Source organism: Chaetura pelagica, unplaced genomic scaffold (genome assembly GCF_000747805.2).
Source record: "Chaetura pelagica isolate M959 unplaced genomic scaffold, ChaPel_1.0 scaffold360, whole genome shotgun sequence".
In the NCBI taxonomy this organism is placed as follows: domain Eukaryota; kingdom Metazoa; phylum Chordata; class Aves; order Apodiformes; family Apodidae; genus Chaetura; species Chaetura pelagica.
In genome coordinates this window covers 1,169,905-1,192,783 of record NW_009951950.1, presented here as the reverse complement: position 1 = coordinate 1,192,783, position 22,879 = coordinate 1,169,905, and the positions used below count along the sequence as shown (strand labels likewise).

Below are 22,879 nucleotides of genomic sequence, written 5' to 3'. Positions count from 1 at the left end.
GAGGAAGATGGATCATGCTTGCTGTGCCAACATAGATGAAGTCTTGAGTTGAACTTTCCTCATTAGAGTGTTATTATAATACAAAACCACACCTCCTGGTAAGAAGCTACCCGCTCTCTGGGCATGCGTGGAAGCCTCACTCCAGATAGGTGGAGATTTGCACATTTCCACGGGACAGAGGTCGAGTGTAGGTGGGTCCAAGGAGGAGCAAGGTGTGCTACCCAAGATAAAAGATGGTTTCTCAGTAATTGAACTTTGAAGATCTTCCTCACTGAGAGATCATGACGATAGAAGAAGAAGCAGCAGAATGCCTTCGGATTTGGGACCGCAGGCCTGCCTTCGGTAGCTATTATCCTCTTCCCCCCCCCTTTTACCTCATCTTTCCTATTTTTCTTTCTTTCTATCGCATGCCACTTTACAGGCAAGACCAATAAAGTCATTGTGTGTTGATAACTTAATTCCCTGTGCCTGTTGCCATTTCATTTTTGCACTTCAGTATCACAGCTGAAATGAACCATCATGCATCCATGGAGGAGTAGACCATGACACTGGGCCAATGTTGATTTTGCTTTTTTTAGTTGTTTTGTTTTTTATTTTGCTTACAATCCTTACTAATAATGCCTTACAGGCATTATTGTCTCAAGCCAGTATTTCAATTAAAATATTTCAGCTGGGTAATGTTGACTGACACCGGTAAAGGTGACTGGCGCCAGGTTCAATCTCTCAGTAGCAGAGCAGTAATCTGATTGTGTTCATTAGAGCAGTCAGCACGAGTGAAAACAATGCTATTAAATTGCAGTTTCTAACACAGTAATGCGATAAAGAAACTGTGGAAGATTTGAAGGAGAAAATCCACTGGTGCAAAATGGCTGCTTAGCTGCAGATAAGTACATGCCTTTCCTCCATCCCTGCAGTACTGCAGCCGTACGCAAGTGGTGTCAGGCTAATGGCACTGAACTTGCAGGATGTTTTTGGGACATCTCATAAAACGAGGTCAGAGAACCCTGAGTATAAACAAAGAGGATTTTTATCATCCTTTGGAGTAATTAAGTCTAAACAACCACATATAGTATTCTTCCATTAACTGATCTGATTCTAGGAACTAAACCAGAGGCTAGTTCAGGCCAAAGGAGCGTTTTTCTGCATCACCTCAAATTTACCTCAACTGCTTGGGGTGTATTTCTCTTCATTTCTTCCTATTACCCTAGGTCAAATGCTGTAGTTTTCCTGATCACTAATGAAGGGGTTCTCCTCAAACGTTCTGTGGTGCTAAGACAGGTGGATTTTTGTTTCGCTGGGTAGAGGGCAGCAGTTTTGGTCAGACTCAGTTTATTTACTGCCTGCATTTTGTTTGTGTTTCTGAGAAATGGAGAGTCAGACATGGTAGGTTAGGGCTACTGTGTGCAGAAGAAAACTTATGGTGAGAGAAGTTGTGTTCCTGCTGTGATCCCACAGCAATGCCAGCTTTAAAACTTTTTGTAGGTTTTGACAGATTTGCTGTTTTTTCATAACATTTCAGCTAGTCCAGGATTTACAGTTTTTGTGGGATTCTTCAGTTTCATTAAGAAAAATAAATTCCCAGCCCATCTGGTCAAAGTGAGACTTAGACTTAAGATCAAGAAGAATATAGATACTGAGATTTCTAAAAATGACAGCTTTAAGATGTTAAATGTTCAGGGACAAAGTGGTTGGACTGATATTTCTGAATACTTATGTTAAGATGCACTCAAGTTAATTTATCTTAGTGACCCTGAACTCAACTCTTATTTGTTTATATATAATCAATGACGGTATGTTGCCTTTTCTTGCTCCCAGTCTTGTGAAACATTTTTACATCTCACGAGTTCTCCATTCATCCCAGGGCAGAGGACTATGCTTGTTCTGCCATTTCCAAGATGCATTTTGTAACAGATCCTCACGTTGAGCCATGTGCTGTGTTTGTTTGCTTCCCTGGAGCTCATCAGGGGTGCTCAGACTCTGGCGCTCCGGGCTGCTCTGCCCACTGGCACTGGTTAAAGGAGCATCTGGTACCTGACATCTCTGCAGACAGAGATTTAGCTGTGTCCTAACAGTTTGAGAGCAAGGAAAAAGACCTCAAGAAGCTCATTAGTTTTGGCTTTATTTACAAGGTATGTTACGGCAGCCACTCCTCATGCACACATGCCTGAGCTCTCAGCTGGCTGGCTGGAGGATGGCTTGGCATGCAGCTGCTGCACCTGCAAATACACTGGGAAAATCAGGTGTTGATCCCTGCTCGGACACAGGATGTCTAAGGGGACGTGGTCAGCTGTTAACTGAGCCACTATACATCTTGTTTACACATGTGTATACAAATTGTGAAGGCACAATAGAGGTAAAAATCAACTCTATGCCTTTTAAGTGTTGGATGTTTCTTACGTAAGTGTACAACTGATATTTGTATGCAAGTCTCAAGTGTCTGGCATCTGTTACCAAAGTTAAAACTCCCCTGGGCAGTACTTCGTAAACATATTTTTGGTGTTAAATAAAGAAAGAGGGGGAGAGAGAAAAAACAGTAAATTTCACAATACTGGGGAGATCCAGTTGTGAGACACATAAGTTCTGTGGTAAGGCTTGCAAGTAAGTACAGTACAAGTTGGAGAGAGAAATTTTTAAGGTTATAAAATAAACACATTTTTTACAGTCCTCTTTAGAAACTGTTAAATTAATGCCTTTGACTTAGATGCTCTTTCTTTGTCCCTCACATTAATTTGAATTTAGAATTTGTATATTATTTTAATAATTACATTAGTTAATAATCCAATATTTTAATAATATAATAATGTGACAAGAAAATGTATGTTTTTGTTCTTAGAAGGGAGATAATAAACATGGGGGAACATGGTGAAGTAGAGAATAATATAGAGAAGATACATCAGAAACCATGGGAATGCCTTCAGAAGTAAACTTTTTTTACAGCTTTATAATCTATCCACCTCCAAGTAACTCACCCTGTTCCTTTTACACTTCAAGGGAGCTGGGTTTATCCTGACAGAGAAATAAAATCTTGCTGATGGGCTTCCTGTTGTGTATTGGTTGTCTTGCTGTCCAGTTCATATCCTATGAAAAAAACTGAATGGAAGAAGACGCAGGTATCATTAGAGAAGTATCAGAAATGCATGTCCTTTCTAGTGAATTTTTGGTGGGAATGCTAAATTAAAAAGGTATTGCAGTAAATTTGCTGATTCCAGGCAGAATCAGACTGGTGTTACAGAATATCAGTAAGATTTTTTTGTATTTACTTTGAATTTTTTGTCAATCCAAAGGCAATTTGAATTCTGCCCTGGCACAGAAATCCAAAATTTTATCTTAAAAAAATATATCTATTTTTAAATGGAATTAGTTGTTCTCTTAATATAAGAAAGCTGTTAGAAAGTAAGGTAGTGAGGTTATAATGAAGTTGTTTAATCAAAGGGTGCAGCTTAAGATGTTTACCAGGTACAGATATGTCAAACAGGAAAGTAGTAAGTTGGAACTGAAGATGGAATAATTATTGTGATTCTTTCATTTTAGTAAGATCATTGTGCATGCAGAGTGCTGCATGATGGAGAAATGATTTTCATGGCTTGAGCTTGCCTTGTAAAATTCTGGGGGAGGGAATCTCTTGCTGGTGTCTCTGAGTGGCTGCGGCTGGGTACCATGTTGCCATGGTAACGGATGGAGGCATGCCTGTTTAAACATCCTCTAAGCACAATGATATTTTCAGTCTGGGGCTTCCAATAGAACCTACCATAATTGTTTCTTCGTTGTTTGCATTCATTATCTGCCTATCAATGCTCTGAGCAGAACTGTAGGTGAGGCTGCTTAACTGTATGTTTTCTGCTATAAATATACCGGTCCTTGTTGCCCCTTGGAGAAAACTGAACTACAATGGAAACTGGATGCAATTACTGGACCCTTTGTGAAGTGGTGGCGCAAGTGCTTGAGCCCTTTTATTGCAATTCAGGTCTGATCCTGTTTAAATGCTCCTGGGGAGAAGGGGAAGGTGCTACCAGGTGACAAAACATTGTTTACATAATAGGAGTAACAGCAGCACCAGTCACATTTTTGCATGAACTTTACATTTTCATGTGTCTGTCTCACCTGTGAGGAATGGGGGCAATATTAAAGATCTGCGTTTTGTTGGTGATCTGCAAGAGAGTGAGAGGTCAGCCAGAGGCAGTGCTGAAATGTGAGGGTTGAACTTCTCAAGATGAGATCTTGCATCACATATGATACATTTTTTTTCAGGTTTTGCTTCACAGGCTTTGTGCATGCTCTGTTTGTGACAATTAGCGTGTTAATCACAGGGAGGCCACTCTGACCCTTGCCCACAAAAGAGGTTGGGGTTTGTAGGGCTTTCCTGCACCAGTTCTTTGTTTCTGGAAAGCAAACCTCAACCTTGTGCCCCAGTATTCACGTGCTTGTGTTCATTTCCATTTTAATATGTTTTTATTGCTGCTTCTGGTGCTTATCTGTCCTTGTATCTCTTTGGTTCGGAGCTCTACCTCTGCACCATCCAGCCCTCTAGCTGTTATAATAGTAACATTCCAGTAGCCCATTTGGGGTCTTGAGTCTGGCTTCAGGGAGCAGGTATGGGGTGATGTGGCATTACTGTGATTCCAAATGTGTGAGATACCAAAACCAGCAACATTCCTGCCTGTCAGTGTTGCACAGTAGTGTGGTATCTGAGTCTTGCCTTGTCCTGCACTGTGCTCTGAGACCTAATCTGGTCCTTTGCTGTGCCATGTGATCCTTCCAAGCCTCTGCCTTTGCTTCTTCCACCTTTTTCCCAAGTTACACATTTGTGATGCAGGAGAGGAGGAGCTAGAGGTTGGCTGTGTTCCCTGCCTCTGTCAGCAATTGCCTGTGTAATTTCTCCAGGAAACTTTGGATCAGAAGAGAATTTTCCTGTAGGTGAGAGAAGAGGGTGGACCACCAGCCCTTGAAAAGGAGTGAGTGGCCAGGTGGTGCTTAGTTTGGGGAGCCTGTAGGCTGCAACTTTCACTATAGATTCAAGCACCAAGAGCTAATTCCTGCTCCTACAGAAATATCATCTTCCGGAGGATGGGAATGGGGCAGCAAGGTATTAATAAGCCTGATCCTCCCCTCAACACTGTTTTGATTTTCTGCATTTGCATCAGTAAAGAGTAAACTGTTACATATGTGAATGTATGAAGGGAAAAAAAAAGTGGCACCTATCTGGAAATAAATAGCAGGGAGCAGATAGTGGGTAGGTGCAATAGGGCAGATGAAAGGTGCATACGGAGACAAGGAGGTAGTATCTGGGCTGACCACTGACAAAGGGCTGCGTTTTGGTTGAGTCTAGAGAGCTCTCCTTTCAAAGCTTCTTTGTCTGTTCAGCTCTTGGACGTAGACTGCCTTTGTTCCCAGTTGTGCTGAAATGTGTATTCATTAAATATTCAAATTCCTTAATCAGTGTTGGTAATTGAATATTATTAATTGATTACTCAATAACTGTTGGTATGATAAGCCAACAGAAACCCCCAGTGACAACAGCCTTCAGATATGTATTCATTCTGTAAATTTTTAAAAACTACTGTTGATCCTGTCCCAACTGATGAAATATTTATTTGTTTTGAAGAGCAACTTTTTTTTTTCTTTAATTTGTAAACTCTATTTATATATGAATTTTGTTTTCTATTTTTCCTTCAGAAAAGTTGTTTGAGGCGGTGGGTGGTCCATGTTTGCATACCATAACTGTTTTCTGTATTCTGTATTTTTGTTCTTCCTTAGTATCCTCAAATATTATTGAGCATAGTCAAGGCCACTGATCCACCCAGATGTTTTTGCAATGTAATTTCCTCAATAAGGAAGTATGGAAAGACCTTTATGGGTGTCATTACTGGTTTTCTCATTAGCACTTATGTGAAAACCCAAAATAAATAAGCCCATGAAGCTAGAAATAAAAGAAGGACAGTATGATTTCTTAATGGAAACATTGCTGCTTTTCTTCAGAAAATATCAGATCCTTTAGATAGATAGGTCTACACCATTGTCTCAGTTTTACAGGTGGGGAAACAAAGGGTTGAAGTGATTTAACCAGCACAGTGCAGCAGGTTCACTGCAGTGCTGGAAGCAGGACCCAGTTCTCCCTGGATGTTCTGTAGCACCTTTAGTATCTCATTAATAAGCTTTATCTAGGGCTACTATGTTTTCTTCATTATACTTCTTGTCAGTCCTGCCATGCTAGCTTTGGCCATCTGTTTTTTCCTGCTAGTGCTTTTGCCATTTCTTCCATGGCAGCCTTATGCTTGGAACAATCTGCTTGGTTGACTCCTTTTCAGAAACTACATGTACTAGGACATAACAAGGAAACTGACTGACAAGGCAGAAAGCCAGAAAGGATAGCTAAACTATGATGTATGAGCATGGCTTCTAGCCTGGTCTGTGCTGAAATTCATTCAACACATTGTATTGGTTCAAGAGGGTGATGCAACTCTCTAGATTGTAACTCATGTAATCCAATTAGAAATTCACTCGCACCTGGTCAAAGCAAGAACCTCAGTTTATACAAATCTCAGTTTGTGTGATGAAGTGAAAGGCAGACATGATCTTGAGCAGTTGCAGGCTGTATTCCCTCCATACTGGGCACCCTTTTAAGTTCCCTTCATTCCCATAGTGGCTTGACACACCTGCTGCTGGGACTGACACTACTATTTTCCTCTGCATTTATAAGGCTTTCTGGCATCAGAACTAAAATGAGATGTTCCCTCTCTAGGTGTGTAAGCTTCAAGAATTGGAACTTAGAAATAAAAGTATATGAAGAAAACAGGTGAGGAATGAAACAATTTTTTGGGGTACACTTACCCATATTTTTTCTTCTTATTGCCACACACAAGCACATATTCTGTCTCTTCTGAGTCAGACCGTATGTTGTTCTTCAGTACAGGAAACCTGTGACCTGCCTATATGACAACTTTGCTAATATACTTTAAAATATTGAGAGCTGGAAAGCAAATACTTGCAACAAACTTCAGGAAGACCTTTGAAATTTAGGACAGTGCTAATTTAAATTCACTTCTTCCTTTTTTTGTCAAAGTTATGAAAGGTGATGTGCTGATATTTGAGAACAAGAAACTGTCTGCCCCAAGTTCTCTTCCAGGCTAGATGACTATCATAACAGTGCTGCCTTATGCATCAGAGTAGCTTAGCATATGGTGCAAAAAGAGCTCAGTAAAATTTGGCCACAAAATGTTTTAATACATGGCTTCAGTTTAATTTAACTAATTTCTAGGGTTTTTTTTTTTATTTCCACCTTACCTCCCTGACAGAATGTTTGAAAGAAAAAATCAAGATCTGAATGGATAGCAATGTGAATGTTTATATGTCAGGTCCTAAAAGCCATGGCATGTATTTACAGAAGTATTCTTTATTTATTTATTTTTTTAATCTTTTAGGTCTCTCAGCAGCCAAACTGCTCACTGAGTCAGGCCTGAACGTGGTGTTGCTGGAAGCCAATGACAGGGTTGGCGGAAGAACTTTCACCGTAAGGGTAATTATCTCTACGCCCATTTATACTGTGTATGTGTACAAATAGTATATCCTGTACATATGTAAAATATACTATACATACATATGATTATACACACGTATGGTGTGTGTGTATATATATGTATAGTCCACATATACTATATGAATAGTGTACATAAATGTATTTATTTAGCTTTCTTGCTGGAGGACCTGCTTGAGGGAAAATTTCCAGAGCACTAGGAGGTAGGAAATTTTGTTATATTGTACCAGAATATTGCTGTGTGATCTGCAGGCTCTGGAATCATCAGTCCTTTCCTCTGGGAAGGAGAACATTATTATCTAAGTTTCAAAATAATTTCCTGGGAAGAGACAGTAGAGAAGTATCTATGAAAAAAGGCCCGTGAGGCCAACCATGCCATGAAGAGCCTTGAGCTGAACAGTAACAAGCCCCATGAGCAGTGACGTAGGCTAGCAGAATGGCAGGAGTGGCTGGGAACTAGAACCAGCCTTCACTTCTTTACCTTTTGCCCCACCTTGACCTAGGAGACCTAGAAGAGCTTACCTGTGCTACTTCCTAGCACAGTTTAGGAACCGGTCAGCGGCATGATGCCTGACTGACCAAGAACCACACAGATACCTGACTCTTCCTTCTCCCTCCGCTTGTCACGCTCTTTCCTCTCGTGTTTGTTGAAGCTGTAATGTAACAACAACCCAGCTAACTTGGTTATGAACTCCTTATCTGAGGTTTTTGATAATCACTGCACCAGAACTCCACCAAAGAACTGCACTTTTCTATGGGGGGAGCAATTTGGCCAAAATACTCTGGGAATGTTTCAATTAAAGAATTCCTCTAGACTGCTTTTTAAACTTATGTGTTATTGAGAAAGGGTTTATTTCCCCCCCCTCTTTTTTTTTATGTTGTGTGTGATAAAACAGAATAAGCAAGTTAAATATGTGGATCTTGGAGGAGCTTACGTGGGGCCAACGCAAAATCGTCTTCTGCGGTTGTCTAAAGAGTTAGGAATAGAGACGTATAAAGTGAATGAAGTTGAGCACCTGATACACCATGTCAAGGTAAGATGCTCTTAAGCATGCTGCTGTAGACAGGCAAGCTGTAGTAATTGGCTATTTCACTGTTTTCCATCCATGCTGCAGTGCAGTTTAAGTATGCATCATCTGAGTTTCTTGTTGAAAAGTAAGTACGTTGGTAATGAAGAACTCATGCAATTTACTATGTGCCTGTGCATCTACATCTGTACCCTGTTAGCTGATGCCTTGGTTCAGGTTTGAGATCTTAGTTAAAAGCTTTCAAAGAGCTTTATTGTTTATGACCAGTACTACTGTGACTCTTCTGCACAGGTGAGCTCTGAAATACACTGCCTGAGGTGTCTTCAGGTCCCTTTCAGAAGCCATAGAAGTATCATCAATCAGGCTGAAAGTTCCTCAGTGTGGATTTCCTAAACCAATGGCAATTATTATCCTGACTGAAGGAAAAGTGGGAGGTTAAGTCTGATTTTGCTGATGGGGAAACTGATGTGCAGAGTAGCAAAAGACATTGTGATGACAATTGCACAAGACTCTGGGAGTCAAATGTTCTTTTGGAGGCAGACCTAAGCAATCTGTTCATGATCTGAAACAGAACAGCTATGGGAAAGCTTTTAAAAAGCCCACATATTCTCTGTATTTGTACTATGCTCTCTTCAAAAGACCATCCTTTCTCCTTTCCTGATACAGAGCAGTGTTGCACTCCCACAGAAGGGAAACTTTCTATGTTGGTCCTGGGGAAATTAACATTGAATTTCCTTGTATGCATACAAAAACCCACTGTGCAATGACTGGCAAACTATTTGTCAGATCGTTGGTGTTTGATCAAAGAAAAATGAAAACAGTGACAGATTTTAAAATGGCAGTAGAGAAAAGGTGTTCTGCCAATTTTTTCCAATAATTTTCCCTCTTAATTGATATTAAAAAAGCTTTGTCAAGGTGATTTGCTATGGTGAATATCCACAGTAAGTTCTGCTGTGATAGAACTGATGGATACAATCCACAGTGTTCTGTTTTCTGTGCCGCCGGGATCCTCAAAACTTGTTCACATTATTTAGCTTTCAGAGCCGCCCCAGTAGCAACAGGAGGCCATGCCGTGAGGGGAACCCTTAATGGTAGAAGATGGTCAGTCAGGATGACCAGCTGTCAGGACAGCCTTGTTGTTCCAAAATGCTGCCAGAAGTCACTGAAGTCAAAGCTATAGCAGATATGTGGGCCTGATCTGTTGTCAGTAGCCAGTCAAGCATAGCTGCTTGTTTGGCAAGCTGGACCTCACTTTCTTTTAGGATCTATAGGAATCAGCTCGTGGGGGAATATTGATGTTACCATGTTGGTTGAAATAGCCTTTTGTTTTCCAACAGGTTTTTAGTGTGAGGAGAGTGGAGAATGGCACAAAAGTAGATTCTTGCCAAGGAGAATCTGTCTTTCCCTTGAATACGAGTGTCTGACTGTATGAGTTGCCAGAGGTTGTGCATAGCCTTTTATATAAAGGTATCTGTGGATACCTTTCATCCCAGGGCAGTCAGTGCCGGTGTGAGCCAAGGCTCTCATTTTTCCTCCCTATCCATTCAAGCCACCCAAGCCTGGAGGTCTGGGGTGCTTGCTGCTTTGGTTAGTGCCTGCATCAGTGCAAACAGATGCTGCGGAAGCTGTGAGGAAGACTGAGAGCCTTGGCTTGCTCCCACACTCATGTGGATGTGCTAAGACCTACTGAGAGATGATCATAGATGACAGAGTATGCCCTTACACATGTCAGGGGGATGAAGCACCCATTGCAATTTGATGAAGGCAAGTGGCTCAGTCTGAGTGCTGGTAGGCCTGTTTGAGATTGGCACTACACCTTACACAGGGCCGTGGAAAAATCTGCCCTGGAAGGGACTCTTGGAGGTTCCTACTCCACCCTGGGCATGGAGCAGTATCTACCTCACAGTTGGGTCGTGTCGCTTGGGACCATTCCCAGCCAAGTGTGGAAGAGAGAGAACCCATCTGGTGGCTGAGGTGCTCCCAAAGCATTCAAAGAGCATGCAGGTTGGATTAAGACTGAGTTTGTAGGCTCAGGATGCCAACGTGGCTGTCTGTAGGAGAGCTCCTGAAAAGAGGGAGAGAAGAGTGTGCTGGTGCTCCCTGGTAGCCAAGCAGGGGGTAGAGAAAGGAGATGTTTTACAGTCAGTAGCTTCTACTTTGCATCTCCCAATTTCACCAATTTTAAATCTTTTACTTCCTTTTTGACTTCTGTGTTTATACAAACTGTGGAAAAATGTTATAGCTGAAGAATACTTGCAGTTAAAGAATCAAAAGATGAACTGTAAATAGAAAAGATGCGTTATCTTGTGGCCAAATCAGTGTAATAAACTTCAGCCTTTTGTGTTTCATGTAACTGTAATACATTTCTTACAGATCTCTCACTTTTAGCTGTGTGGCTTGCCCATGCCTTCCCTGAAAATGGGTAGTCTTCTTGTGTGCTCCCTGAAATTTCAGTAGTACTGTCAAGTCATAGCTCGCAAATTAGATTCCAAAATTTATGAAGGTGTGTTTCCCCTGTGTGCGTTTAAATTCACATGTTGACCTAAGTTTTGTGACTGCAACCAAATCTAAATTCTGGACCACAAAATTCTCTCTGAACCCAAAGGGACAATGAAACCTAAAGATTTTAATTCTTCTCTCGCTACACTGTCAAGAATCACAGTGCACCTTGTAAAATTGGATGCTGTTTTTATATATATACCCAAGGGCAAAATCCAGCCTTTCATAGTTAATTAAATTAATTTTAGAGGCTTTTTAGTACAAGTAATATTTGCAGCTTCTTTGTACTACAAAATTAAAATAATGCTTTTGGTTGATCTCTGGGTGGGTCTTTGCTAATTAGGCTTTACAAAATTGATTGAATTGTGGGTTTTTTTCCCCTTTAATCTTTTTTAATGTCAGGTTCTACAGTGAGATTCTTTTTCATCTCTCATATTGTGTGTGTTATCTTCACAGAAACTTAAAATCATGTTTTTCTGGCCCAACAATTTTTTTCTTTCCCTCCACTTGTTAAGCAGCCTTTTTTCACAGTCTTTGAAAGAAGATTAGTATGTTCTTTTCATTTTGTGTTCATCAGCCTTAGAGAGATAATTAGTGTAGCTCTATAAGTAGTATTTGGTAGGCAAATTGCTGCCTGAACACCATTGCTTTTCAATAGCATAATGGATGTTGGGTTCATAAAACCATATTTAAGAAGCGAATGCAGAACTATCTGATAAGTCATCATCTCCTAATGGTGCTCCCATTGGACTGGTAAGCAGATGTAAGACACTTCTCAAAATAAGATAAAATAAGATAATTTTCCCTTAGCTGCCCTGGAGAGGATTTCAGGAACCATCTTAAATATGTAGATTTGCAGCTTTTGACTGGTGGTTTTTATTTTCCTCACCAAAATTACAGTTTTTGTCTTAGAAAAACAAATGAAAGTCTATATAGTCCAGGTAGTTTTTACCTTTGCCATGTAACAGTTTCTGGAAAGAACTGAAATACAAAAACATGCCCAGTATTTTGAGGGTTTAATGATCTGCAGATTTTCTTCATTAATTCAAATTGCACTTCACTTCTGTGCAGTCCCAGTAGCCATGCACCTTTTGTGCATTTTAAACCAGAAATTTATCAAATGTTACCAAATGTAACAGAGATTCCTTTGCTAAGTAAGGTATCATCAGAACTGGTTTACTCTGCTACCCTAAATCTGCAATAAAAAAAACCCATTCCTTTGTATGACTGGTTTGCTGAATTAATATTTTTAGAACTTGATTGCTTCATACACATTCAGTATGATCTCATCTTTGTCCTGCTGTGGTGCCAACTGAACACCCTCTGTCTGGTTGCATTGTTCCTGATGGAGAGATCGCATGAAAACCTGGTGTGATAGGCTGGCAGTAAGACTCCTCCTTCAGGCTACATTAGACCAACAAAGGTTGTTTCTCAAAATCTTGTCATTGGTCTATGGTAGATTCCCTCACTGCCATTGTTGCACCTGCAACCTTCCTCCTGTAGTGGTAACTTAAGTCCTGCTAGTTGTTTCCTTGGCGCCAGAAGTCAGGCTTGGTGTTGCACACATCCTGAGCTGGGAGAGGTCTTTCAAGTTAAAATACTGGGTGAAACATGTAGCATTCCCACCCTACTCACTGGTCAGGTTCTTGGCAGAGAGTTGCTGATTGCTTCCTCACTTCAGTTAAGCTCCCTGTAGAAGAACAGAGCTTTCCCATGCCCATTCCTCTGCCAGCAGCACTGGCTAGAGGTGGTCAGATGCATGTCATGCCCTCTTCAAGTTTAGCACAACTTGCACATACAGTCGACATCTCTGGAGAGAATGCCAGTGTGAACCCTGCAGCACATCACTGAAGGTGAATATTTAGTCTTAGACATACAATACTTTTAATTAGAACCACAAATCTGCATTAATGTTAACGGGTTATAATCTACAATAGATCTGCAGAAAAAAAAAATTACATCCCTCTTGGGTGTAATTAATTTTCAGCACTGCTGTGTTTATTAAAATGCAGTTTGCTGTGGTCCTGTTCGTGAATAAAACATGTGATGGTCCTGTTGTATTGGGATTTAATTAGCATGTGGATAAGTGACTGCTGTCTGTCCTAAAGTTGTGGAATTTATTGGTGTTTCTTTTGTGATATCAGTGATACATGCACTGAAGCTAAGCAAAATTATTTATTTAAGCTTTTGACCTGCTCCTCTACAAATCTACGAGCAGTATGTCCTGGTATAGTTTGTAGTACAGAGCATAACAGCTTCAATGGAATTTTGAATGGTGAGATAGAGTGCATTCAGAGAATGAAAAGTCTGTGAAACACACAGTTGCCATCAATTTAAGTGAGGCAAAATGGCATAACATATTTTGGTTTTTTTCCCTTTTTTGAGTGGTGTTCCCCGATGGTTGGTACTTCGACCAGTACTGTTTAACATCTCTGTTGGTGACATGGATAGTGGCATTGAGTGCACCCTCAGCAAGTTTGTTGATGATACCAAGCTGTGTAGTGACACACTGGAGGGAAGGGAGGCCATCCAGGGGACCTTGACAGGCTTGAGAGGTATGCCCATGCCATCCTCTTGAAGTTCAAGAAAACCAAGTGCAAGGACCTGCACCTGGATTGAGGCAATCCCAAGGTCAAATACAGGTTGGGTAGAGAATGGATTGAGAACAGCCCTGAGGAAAAGGACTTGGGATTGTTGCTTGATGAGAAGCTCAACATGAGCTGTCAATGTGTGCTTGCAGCCCAGAAAGTCAACCATATTCTGAGCTGTATCGAAAGAAGCATCGCCAGTAGGTCAGGGGACGTGATTCTCCCCATTTATGTGGCTCTTGTGAGACCCCACCTGGAGTTCTGTGTCCAGTTCTGAAGTCCCCAACATAAGAAGGACATGGAGCTCATGGAGAAAGTCCGGAGAAGCGTCATGGAGGTGATCTGAGGGCTGGAACACCTCTCCTATGAAGACAGGCTGAGAGAGTTGGGGCTATTAAGCTTGGAGGACAGAAGGCTCTGGGAAGACCTTATAGTGGACTTCCAGTGCCTGAAGGGGCTACAGGAAAGCTGGGGAGGGGCTTTTTACAATGGTGTGTAGTGAGAGGACAAGAGGTAATGGATCAAAACTTGAAGAGGGGAGATTTAAGTTAGACTTTAGGAGGAAATTATTTAGTGTCAGGGTGGTGAGACACTGGAACAGGTTGTCCAGGGAAGTTGTGAAAGCCCCTCCCTGGAAGTGTTAAAGGATTGAGTAGGCTGAGGTTTGTGAAAACATCTTCCAGACTCCTGCAAAGGATATCTTCCATGCTGTAAATGAAGAGCAGTCATAGTCAGGACTGTAGGGAAGGCTGGTCTTGTTTCAGTCTCATTGAAGATGCCCTGAAAATAAAGGAGCATCTTCCATTTTTTTGTGCCAGCCACCTGGCAGTAATCACAAGAAGTTCAAAATTAGACCTTTTAAATTAAAAGATGGATAATATTTGTATTACAGCAGCCTGAAAGACACAAGATGGTGTACAGCAAATCTGCAAAGCAATCTCTTTCAAAGGGGACTGTAAAGCAAGGTTTTGCAAGGGATGTTTATTGATTAAAAAGATTGACTGGAAGATGGGTGGCTGTGACCTAATGTAGCATGAAGATGAAAGCAGTAAGAAAGGAAATATACTATGCATTTCTTAATTAAATCCAAATGGAAACTCCCTCAGTTTTAGCTCACCCAGACCCCAGGATCTGTTCCCTAAGAGATGAGGAAAAGTAGCTGTGCTCCCACCTAGCTTATTTAATTCAGACTGCTTGGAGAAAAGCTTCAATTGCATCTGATTGTAAGAACTTATCTTTGTTTCCCTTGAGAAGCTGATTGAGGTTTACAAAAATAGAAAAACGAAATGTGTATTTCAAACAGGAAAAGTTGTCTGACCATACGGAGTTTCACACATCTGTAAAATTTTATGTAAAGCTTTTTTTTTTTTTTTTTTTTTTTTTTAATAGGTAAGAAATGTAATAACCTGGAGTATCTCAGAAGCTAAATTAGTGACCCCACTCTTATCTTGTGCTTTAAAGATAGTGAGAGTTGTGTGAGCATTTAATTGTGAGAGAACATGTGTACCCTATGTGCTTGGTTATGTTATCTGTAGGCAGAATTCATTTGATGGCTTTCTCCCAAATTGAACTCTTCTGTCTTCATTTTTTTGTGTCCATTTCTCTTCTTTTGGGAGGAAAGTGTGGGTTGTTTTTGTCGGTGTTTGTTTGTTTTTTTGTTGTGTTTTTTTTTGTTGGTGGTGATGGGTGTTTTTTTGTTTGTTTGTTTTCTAAAGTTCTAGAAATACTGAAAAGTTTTCAGTTGATTTTATCCACCTTGTTGACAGGTGGATTCACGTGTTGAAAGCCATAGGAAGGCCATGGTTTCAAAGAGTGTTTAGAACCACAATCCCTATAAATATGTGCTTGATAAGACATCTAAATGCTTCCTGTAAAGGTGTTTTTTAGTGTCCAAATAAAAAATCCCATCCTACTAGGAAGGAAAATTATTTAACTTTTTTCTCAGATGATTGGAACAAATAGTTAGATTCACTTAAATTCAGGACACAACCTCAGTTCCCTTTCTAAATCATTTCAGTGTTGTTTTTTCTCATTCTGCCTTCTGCAGATAAAACAAGTGTTCCAGCAAATGTTGTGGTAGAGTGAAGATGGACTTTATTTCTATAATACGGCAGAAAGAAATTGTTCCCTGCTTTCCTTTTCAGGATGCATGTTCCAAGCCAGCGTGACTGGCTATGCTACACTTAAAATGGAATTACTTTTGCTGACCAGATTTTACAAAGCAGTCTGACATCTACAGCTGATGATCTCCAATTAAATACTGAAAGATATTTGAAGGATATTTTTGCAATCAGGACTTGCTTGTGCTGCATTTATACTTTCTGACCTATGTATCTTTTTACCTTTATGGTATCTGTCAGTATAGTAACCAGCTGAGCATGTGAGCTCTGGAACAGTTTCTCAAAGAAGGGAACTTCAATGAACGAAAAACATTGTTACGCCTAAATAGGATTGTTTAGCTCTCTCAGCTTGGTCCAGCTAGTTGCCGTATCTTATTGAGAATTATGATCACACAGGAGGTTTAGTCCCAAAGACATATAGTGATAAATGCTGTGGATTAAATAAAAAAAAAAAAAAAAAGAAAGCACAACAACAAATAACTTCCCCCACAAACCAAAGTAAGAGGATAGTTTTCCACAGGGCAGCAGATGAGAACCTCTGTATCTGAGACAGGTGCAGAGTTACAGCTTGAAGTGAGACTTTGCTGTTTCTCATTTTCCTTCTCACAATTTTGCAGCTTGCCATTTCTGTGCTTTATATGAATGGCTTTACCAGGATTTTAAGTTGAGAGAACAAAGTGTTTGTGATGCATCAGTGCTATGAATCAGCAGAGGGCACTATGTGCCTATACTCTGTAACTGTGAATTAATAGGCAGTGGCATCTTTGTGAAGTTAGCATCAGTTACTCCAAGGTTTAGATGATTTAACTGAGGGAATGTGCTCATTCAGTGATGCAGAAAAATGTACCACAACATCTTGTTCCTTTCAATGAAAGGTGGCTGTATTTATGAGATGCTTATACTGTGCTATAAAAAAATTGTATGAATCATTGGCACCAGAGGCTTCAATTCACAATACTGCATCCCACTTGAGCACTACCTGGGTACATAACATTTTGAGGAGGATGAAGTTGTCTTGTGCCTACAAAAGCAGGCTTGGTCCTGAGATCCCACTTTGCATTGAGATACTGGTGATATTTCCTGATGGAGAGTGTCAGAAAATGCATGGAATCCCATCCCTGTGCCCTCCCAGCTGCTGAGGCTGATACTCAAGGAGCTGCTGATACTCACTTGCCATAATGTGGTTTATTTCCCCTGTGATAACACCCATCTTGTGTCAGCTATTTGGCCTGAAACAGAGCTGATGTCTGTGGAAAGTTTATGCTACTTATATGACATATGTCCCATGTAACTAATCCAAACGTTGGTTGCTATGAAACAGATGGATGAGAAAATCATTTGGGAATAGTAATATTTATGACAAATACTGGATTTGTCAATTCTGTTTGTTTATTCCTGAGACAGCTGGGTTTCTGGAATTTCTTCCCTATAGATTCAGCCTCTTCAGTGTTTCAGTTTTTTTTGGAAACTATCCAGAGCTTGCTTTGGTGCTGCAATTTTTGTTTCTGTGTAGAGCCTAATCCTGCAGTTTCTTCTCAAACAAAATTCTCATTGACAGCTCCTGGAGTTTTATCTGTGTAAAAGTAACTTTCACAGGGGATTCCCTCACTTTTATGATTGGGTTTTTTTTCCAGGTCAAAGTTTTTTCTTGTGCTTTATGAGATTTGTCACCCTCAATTTCTGGACAAGAGACATACCTAAGAATTCCCTTTCAGCAGTTCAAATGCAGTGAAATAGAAGAATACTAAAATAAATATATTTTTTGTGTGTCTCTTTAGCCATCCACACGTGAGGAAGGACCACAGGGAACATGTAAGACTTGAGTTAACTCAGAAGGGATAACTCAGGATTGCTTCTGGCATAGCAGGAGCTCAGCACAAAATCAGTAACTGGAATAATCCATTCTGATGCTGTCCTGGTTTTCTTGAGCACAGCAGTGTATGTATTTCATAAATCTAAATCTTTGAAATGCTAGATACTTAAAACCAAACTGATATGCTCTGTCTTTGGAATACATACATGGTGTTTATATCAGTGAAGGGTGGCTCCAGTGTTCAGAAGAAGCTACAGTAAAACTGACTTATTGCCAGAGGAGCTAGTTGTGAAATTTTAATGTGCTCAAAAAGGCAAAAAGGTAATTATCAACATGGTTCAGATGTTACTAACTGCAACAGGAAGGTCTAGAAGGTGAGACTGGATGGAAGTCTAGAGGTTTTCCTGCTCTTTTTTAACCCTCAGGCAGCAGAGTATGACAATGTGCCCCAGTTAATTTCATGCCCAAAATTAATTCAATGTTAAGAATTAATTAATTAATTTCATGTCCATTTTGGGACTAAATGCTTCTGATGAAACAAACTCACAGAGTTTATCTCCATCTACAAGAATATATTTTCCTGATTCCAATTTAATCTATTTTTGAATTTTGGAGCACAAGAGTTATAGAAATACACTTTTGTTCCATGCTGAATGAAAAAAAACCAACACAACAAAACAAAATCAACCCTCCACTTCCAGGAGTATTTGTCAACATGTGCTGCAATATCCATTCTTAAATTGAAAATGCTGAGTTTTCAACCATGGTACCTCTGGCTCGTGAAGTGACTGGAGATCTACTCTGTCTGTGTCAAAACTTCTGATTGAAAACTTTTTTAAAAAAAATGCTTTGGCATTTTACAACTTATAATCTCTCCTCAAAAGCACTGCAAAATAAAGTTGTTGTTTTGCAGCTACTTCTTCATATGTCCATGGACCTAAGTATTAATGCCTTTACTCCCACACTTGGCTCTCTTCCTAATTTTCATTAGTGTTTCATTGGTGTTTCTGACAAGGATTCCATTAGTCCTGCATTGTACAAAGACTAACGAAAAAGCAGTTTCTTCTTAGTTTTCTCTAACCTGTTGACATTTTTTTGTAAACTAGTTTTCTCTTATTCTTATCCTTGGCTTCGTTTTTTGGTCTTACTGCTTTTTAAGTATCTCCCACTTTGAATTAGAAGTCCTCAAAGTTAATAGTCAGCAATTTTCAAGGTTGTATCTCATTTTGTTACTTCTGGAACAAGTTTTGAGTCTTTCAGGATCCCTCTATGCTCTTTTACTGTCTCTTCTCATGCTTGCAAACACCTGCAGATTTGAATAATGTGCTCTATCTCTCTGCTTTCACATTATTAATAAAGAAGCTAAATCAAATCAAGCCAGATGCTTATTTGAGTAAGTGGTCTTTGGGTACTTCTCATCAACAAGACACAGTGCTGTTGCTCTTACCTGGTTTAAAATATTAAATCCTAATGCAGTACCTATTTTGAAGCCTGTATAAATATTATTTTAGTAATACATTGGTGTGGCACTGCATCAGACTGTAAATAGTTAGTACTTTTACCAATTGACATTCATGCTGATGCAGTGACCACTTAAATACATAATATAAGCTTTGAAAAGTCAGCTGTGGCACACAACATGGCCTTTATTGTTTCTCAGTTTTATGAAATCCAGAATGCATTGTGAAAAAATAAGTGACTATAAAGTGCTAACGAGCATTTCTTTGTGAAATTTTAAAGCTCTTTTGCTGCATCCATATAGTCAGACAGGGAAATCCCATGTAAATAAAAAAGCTCTACATATTACCTCTCTCATGCTTAATTCAGCTAGACTTTCTGAATATCTAGTGGGGATATAGGTAAATAAAAATTAGCTATTAAATTTATAATTATGTAATTAGGACATTTGTACTGGCTACACCATCACTGTCTGGAATTCAAGGCCAGAGTTGTTGGATTGGAAGAATGAGTCATTATTAGCAAGTGCTACATTTTCTGTAGGGCTGGGGATTTTTAGGTTAGCTGAAATAAATTAATTTTTTTTTCCAGGAGGGTCTCCAAGCTAAGATTTTGGTGTGTAATAAAACTCATCACAGCTGCTTTTGTTTCATTTTGAAAGAAAAAAAACAAAACACAACAAAAACAAGCAAACACTAAATGCAGTTAAGAGTTCGGTCTTTTCATTAACATTTAGGAGAAAAGAATGTAACTTTTTTTTTTATTTTGCAGTAATAAACAGCCAATTTTTCATCTCGGTGCTCTTGCATGTCATTTTTGGGGTCTGATCTTTGTGATTCTACTGCAGGATATTAGTATTGTTGCCCACAAGTGCCCAATATAAATCTTTGAAGATACAAGACAGTATCAGTTCTGCACACAACTGACTTAATTAAACTGTGTATCACACTTAAGTTGCACATGTAGAATAGCAGGATCACAGAATGGTTGAGGTTGGACAGGACCTCTGGAGGTCATCTTGTTCAATCCCACTGCTTAGGCATGTCCACCTAGAAGCAATTGCCCAGAACCATATCCAGGCAGCTTTTTAGTATCTCCAAGGCTTCATAGAGGCTTCACAGCTTCTCTGGGCAACCTGTGCCAGTGCTTGGTCATCCTCACAGTGAGAAAGTGTTTCCTTACGTTCAGACAGAAGATCCTATGTTTGGTTTTGTGCCCATTTTCTATCATTATGCATGCACACACAGACATGATCTGTTGGAAGCTCTCACATGTGTTGATGACATCTGTGCTTTCTTCCAGTGAACACTTAACCATTTGGTGCAGCTGCCCACATGTAGAAGCCATAATTGTATTTAGTTTTTATGATCTTTTTATTGTTTTTTCATGTAGGGTAAGTCCTACCCCTTTAAAGGTGCTTTCCCTCCTATGTGGAATCCACTGGTCTACCTGGACTACAACAACCTGTGGAGAACTCTGGATGAAATGGGAAAAGAGGTATGGAATGAGGGGTTGCAGCTGTCTCCACACAGGTCAAAGTGAAGATGGGACTAGAATGCAGATAGGTCAAGCTGCTCCACCTTGAACAAACCCAGTGCTGGCAAGAGTAGCCATGCATTGGTGGTCAGAGCACATGTTGTAGCGTTTTGCCGATGATTGGGTAAGTATAATTTTAAGAGGCTTGTACACCCTTCTCCACTCTCAAATTAAGCTCAACTATTTTATTTTGTTACCAGTAGTGTATGTTTTGCATTGGCTGAGCTACAAGACTTTGAGAAAAAGTTGCTGTTGCTTGCATAGATGAATGGGAGAGATATGCAGTATTTGAGAGACATTTCCCAGCACTGTTCTTTGCCATTCTGGGCAAAGTTCTTAACTATAAAATTCTCTATTCTTTAATCTAAAAACAACACTCTTAAAACAAACAAATAAAAAAACCCTAAAAACATCCTCTGTTAACTTCACTGTATTACCTGCCAGGAATTTACAGGGTGAATCACAATTTAAAGATGAGATAGTTTCTGACTGTGTGTGTTGTTTCTTTCTTATGCCAGTCATTCATTTGCTGATGCATGCTTTCTTATGTCTCCTTAGATTCCAAATGAAGCCCCATGGAAGGCTCCACATGCAGAAGAATGGGACAAAATGACTATGAAAGACTTACTGGATAAAATTTGTTGGACAAAGTAAGAAAATCTTTAATACTAATTATAATAACTTATATTTATATTCCTTAGGGCTCCAAGTAGGTGTTACTGCTTTGCAAATAAATGTAACTACCACTAGAATGCACCCTTTTAAAAGAAATCGGGTGAGAATATCTTGTAATAATGGACTACAACACCTGTCAGCACACAAAATAGATTCTGTTGTATTTCTATAACCTTTCAGACTAAAATAAAGGTAAAAGGAAAATGTTTTTGGGGAGGGTTACTTCTGAAGACATAGGTAGGAGCTTCATCTGTTTTATGCACTTTCCCTCTCTTTACTGTGTGTTTAAGAGAAAAATGTTCTTGCTAGAGCAGATTTTTGAATCAAACTTTTGATGAAACAACACACCTTTATTCTCTGCTGGACCAGATGGTTTTGCAAAAGTGCAATAAAAAAACCCGTTTCATCTTGAAATAGCACTAAATCACTATAACAGCCGTCATTCTGTTGTTTAACTGCTACACTATATAGCACCCAGGAAAACTGAAAAGGCTTCATGGTTTTATGTGTACATCAAAGCAATTTTTCTTTACTTGCCATTCAGCAACAGTTTGATTGGTTTTCTTTACACTGAAGTAAAAGAACCCCAGTTATTCTGCCTCGCTGTAAAGCAGATTGATTTCTACAACAACCTCTTCAGAATTGCTAAGCCCCTGACACGTGGCTGCTGTGAGCCTGCATGAGCTTGGTGGAGAAGCCTGCTAGCACCCACTCAAGTTGACACGTGTTCACGGGGGCATTTTTTTTTATTTGCCTCTAGAAAGCAACGTGATCATTGTTAATGGACAGCAGGCTCTTGTCTAAAAACTTAATCTTCTGGGTGTTTTCCTTTAGCCAGAGTTACAATTGCACAAAACTACATAGGAAGTTGTTCTCATTTTTATCACAGTCCGTATTCATTAAAAACAAATAGAAATGTATGGGTTTGGTTCTACTGGCCACCTGAACCTCAGATTTAGTAGGGAGCTTATACAGGTTAGCAAAGTGCCATGCACCAGTAAGTCATTCAATATCCAGTAGCTCACATGACTGCAGTTGTATTTTTTCAAACTCTGATGAAATAAGACTTGACATGTTGCCTCAATATTGGCATAACTGTCAGCCTTTCTTAATTCCTAGATGCATTTCAGATTTTATATGTGCATCTCAGCTTGATTTGCCCAGTTTGTTCAAGGTTTAGGTAACATGCTATAGAAATTTAACCTCCTGGAAGGTAACAGTCCAGAAGGTTAATCTTCTAATATTTAACAGACTGTACAGATTTGCTTTTGGCTAGAGTAGCATGCTGGAAATCTCCTGAGTGCTCTTGGTTGAAATAATGTTGCCATTTCTAGATAAAATACCAGCAGAAACTAGGGAACTGAAATGCAAAAAAAAACAATGGGAGAAGGGGGCAAAAACTAGGAGAATTTAACCACCATCTATGAGCATCCACTTATAAAATATTAATAAATACACACACTAATTCTCCCATTAGACAAAATATATTTCAAAGTTGATAATATTTTACAATATGTGCTTATACAGACAAAATTTGATTAATATTTTCTGTATTGTTTTGGCAGTTAAAAATGAAACCAGAATGCACCACCCGTATTTCAGAAAATGGATCAGTTTTTTTATTTCAGCAG

The 22,879-nt window shown here is 39.5% G+C and overlaps 1 protein-coding gene across 1 annotated transcript in view; it reads left to right on the top strand.

The window, feature by feature from the left end:
- Window positions 1-281: 281 nt before the first annotated feature.
- LOC104389129 (amine oxidase [flavin-containing] B-like) overlaps window positions 282-22,879 on the top strand; it is a 37,213-nt gene continuing 14,615 nt past the window's right edge. The window contains exons 1-5 of the mRNA XM_009998084.1: window positions 282-342; window positions 7,419-7,513; window positions 8,428-8,565; window positions 20,430-20,534; window positions 21,132-21,223. Coding sequence (XP_009996386.1) covers window positions 282-342; window positions 7,419-7,513; window positions 8,428-8,565; window positions 20,430-20,534; window positions 21,132-21,223 — 491 coding nt within the window. The remainder of the gene's footprint in view (window positions 343-7,418; window positions 7,514-8,427; window positions 8,566-20,429; window positions 20,535-21,131; window positions 21,224-22,879) is intronic.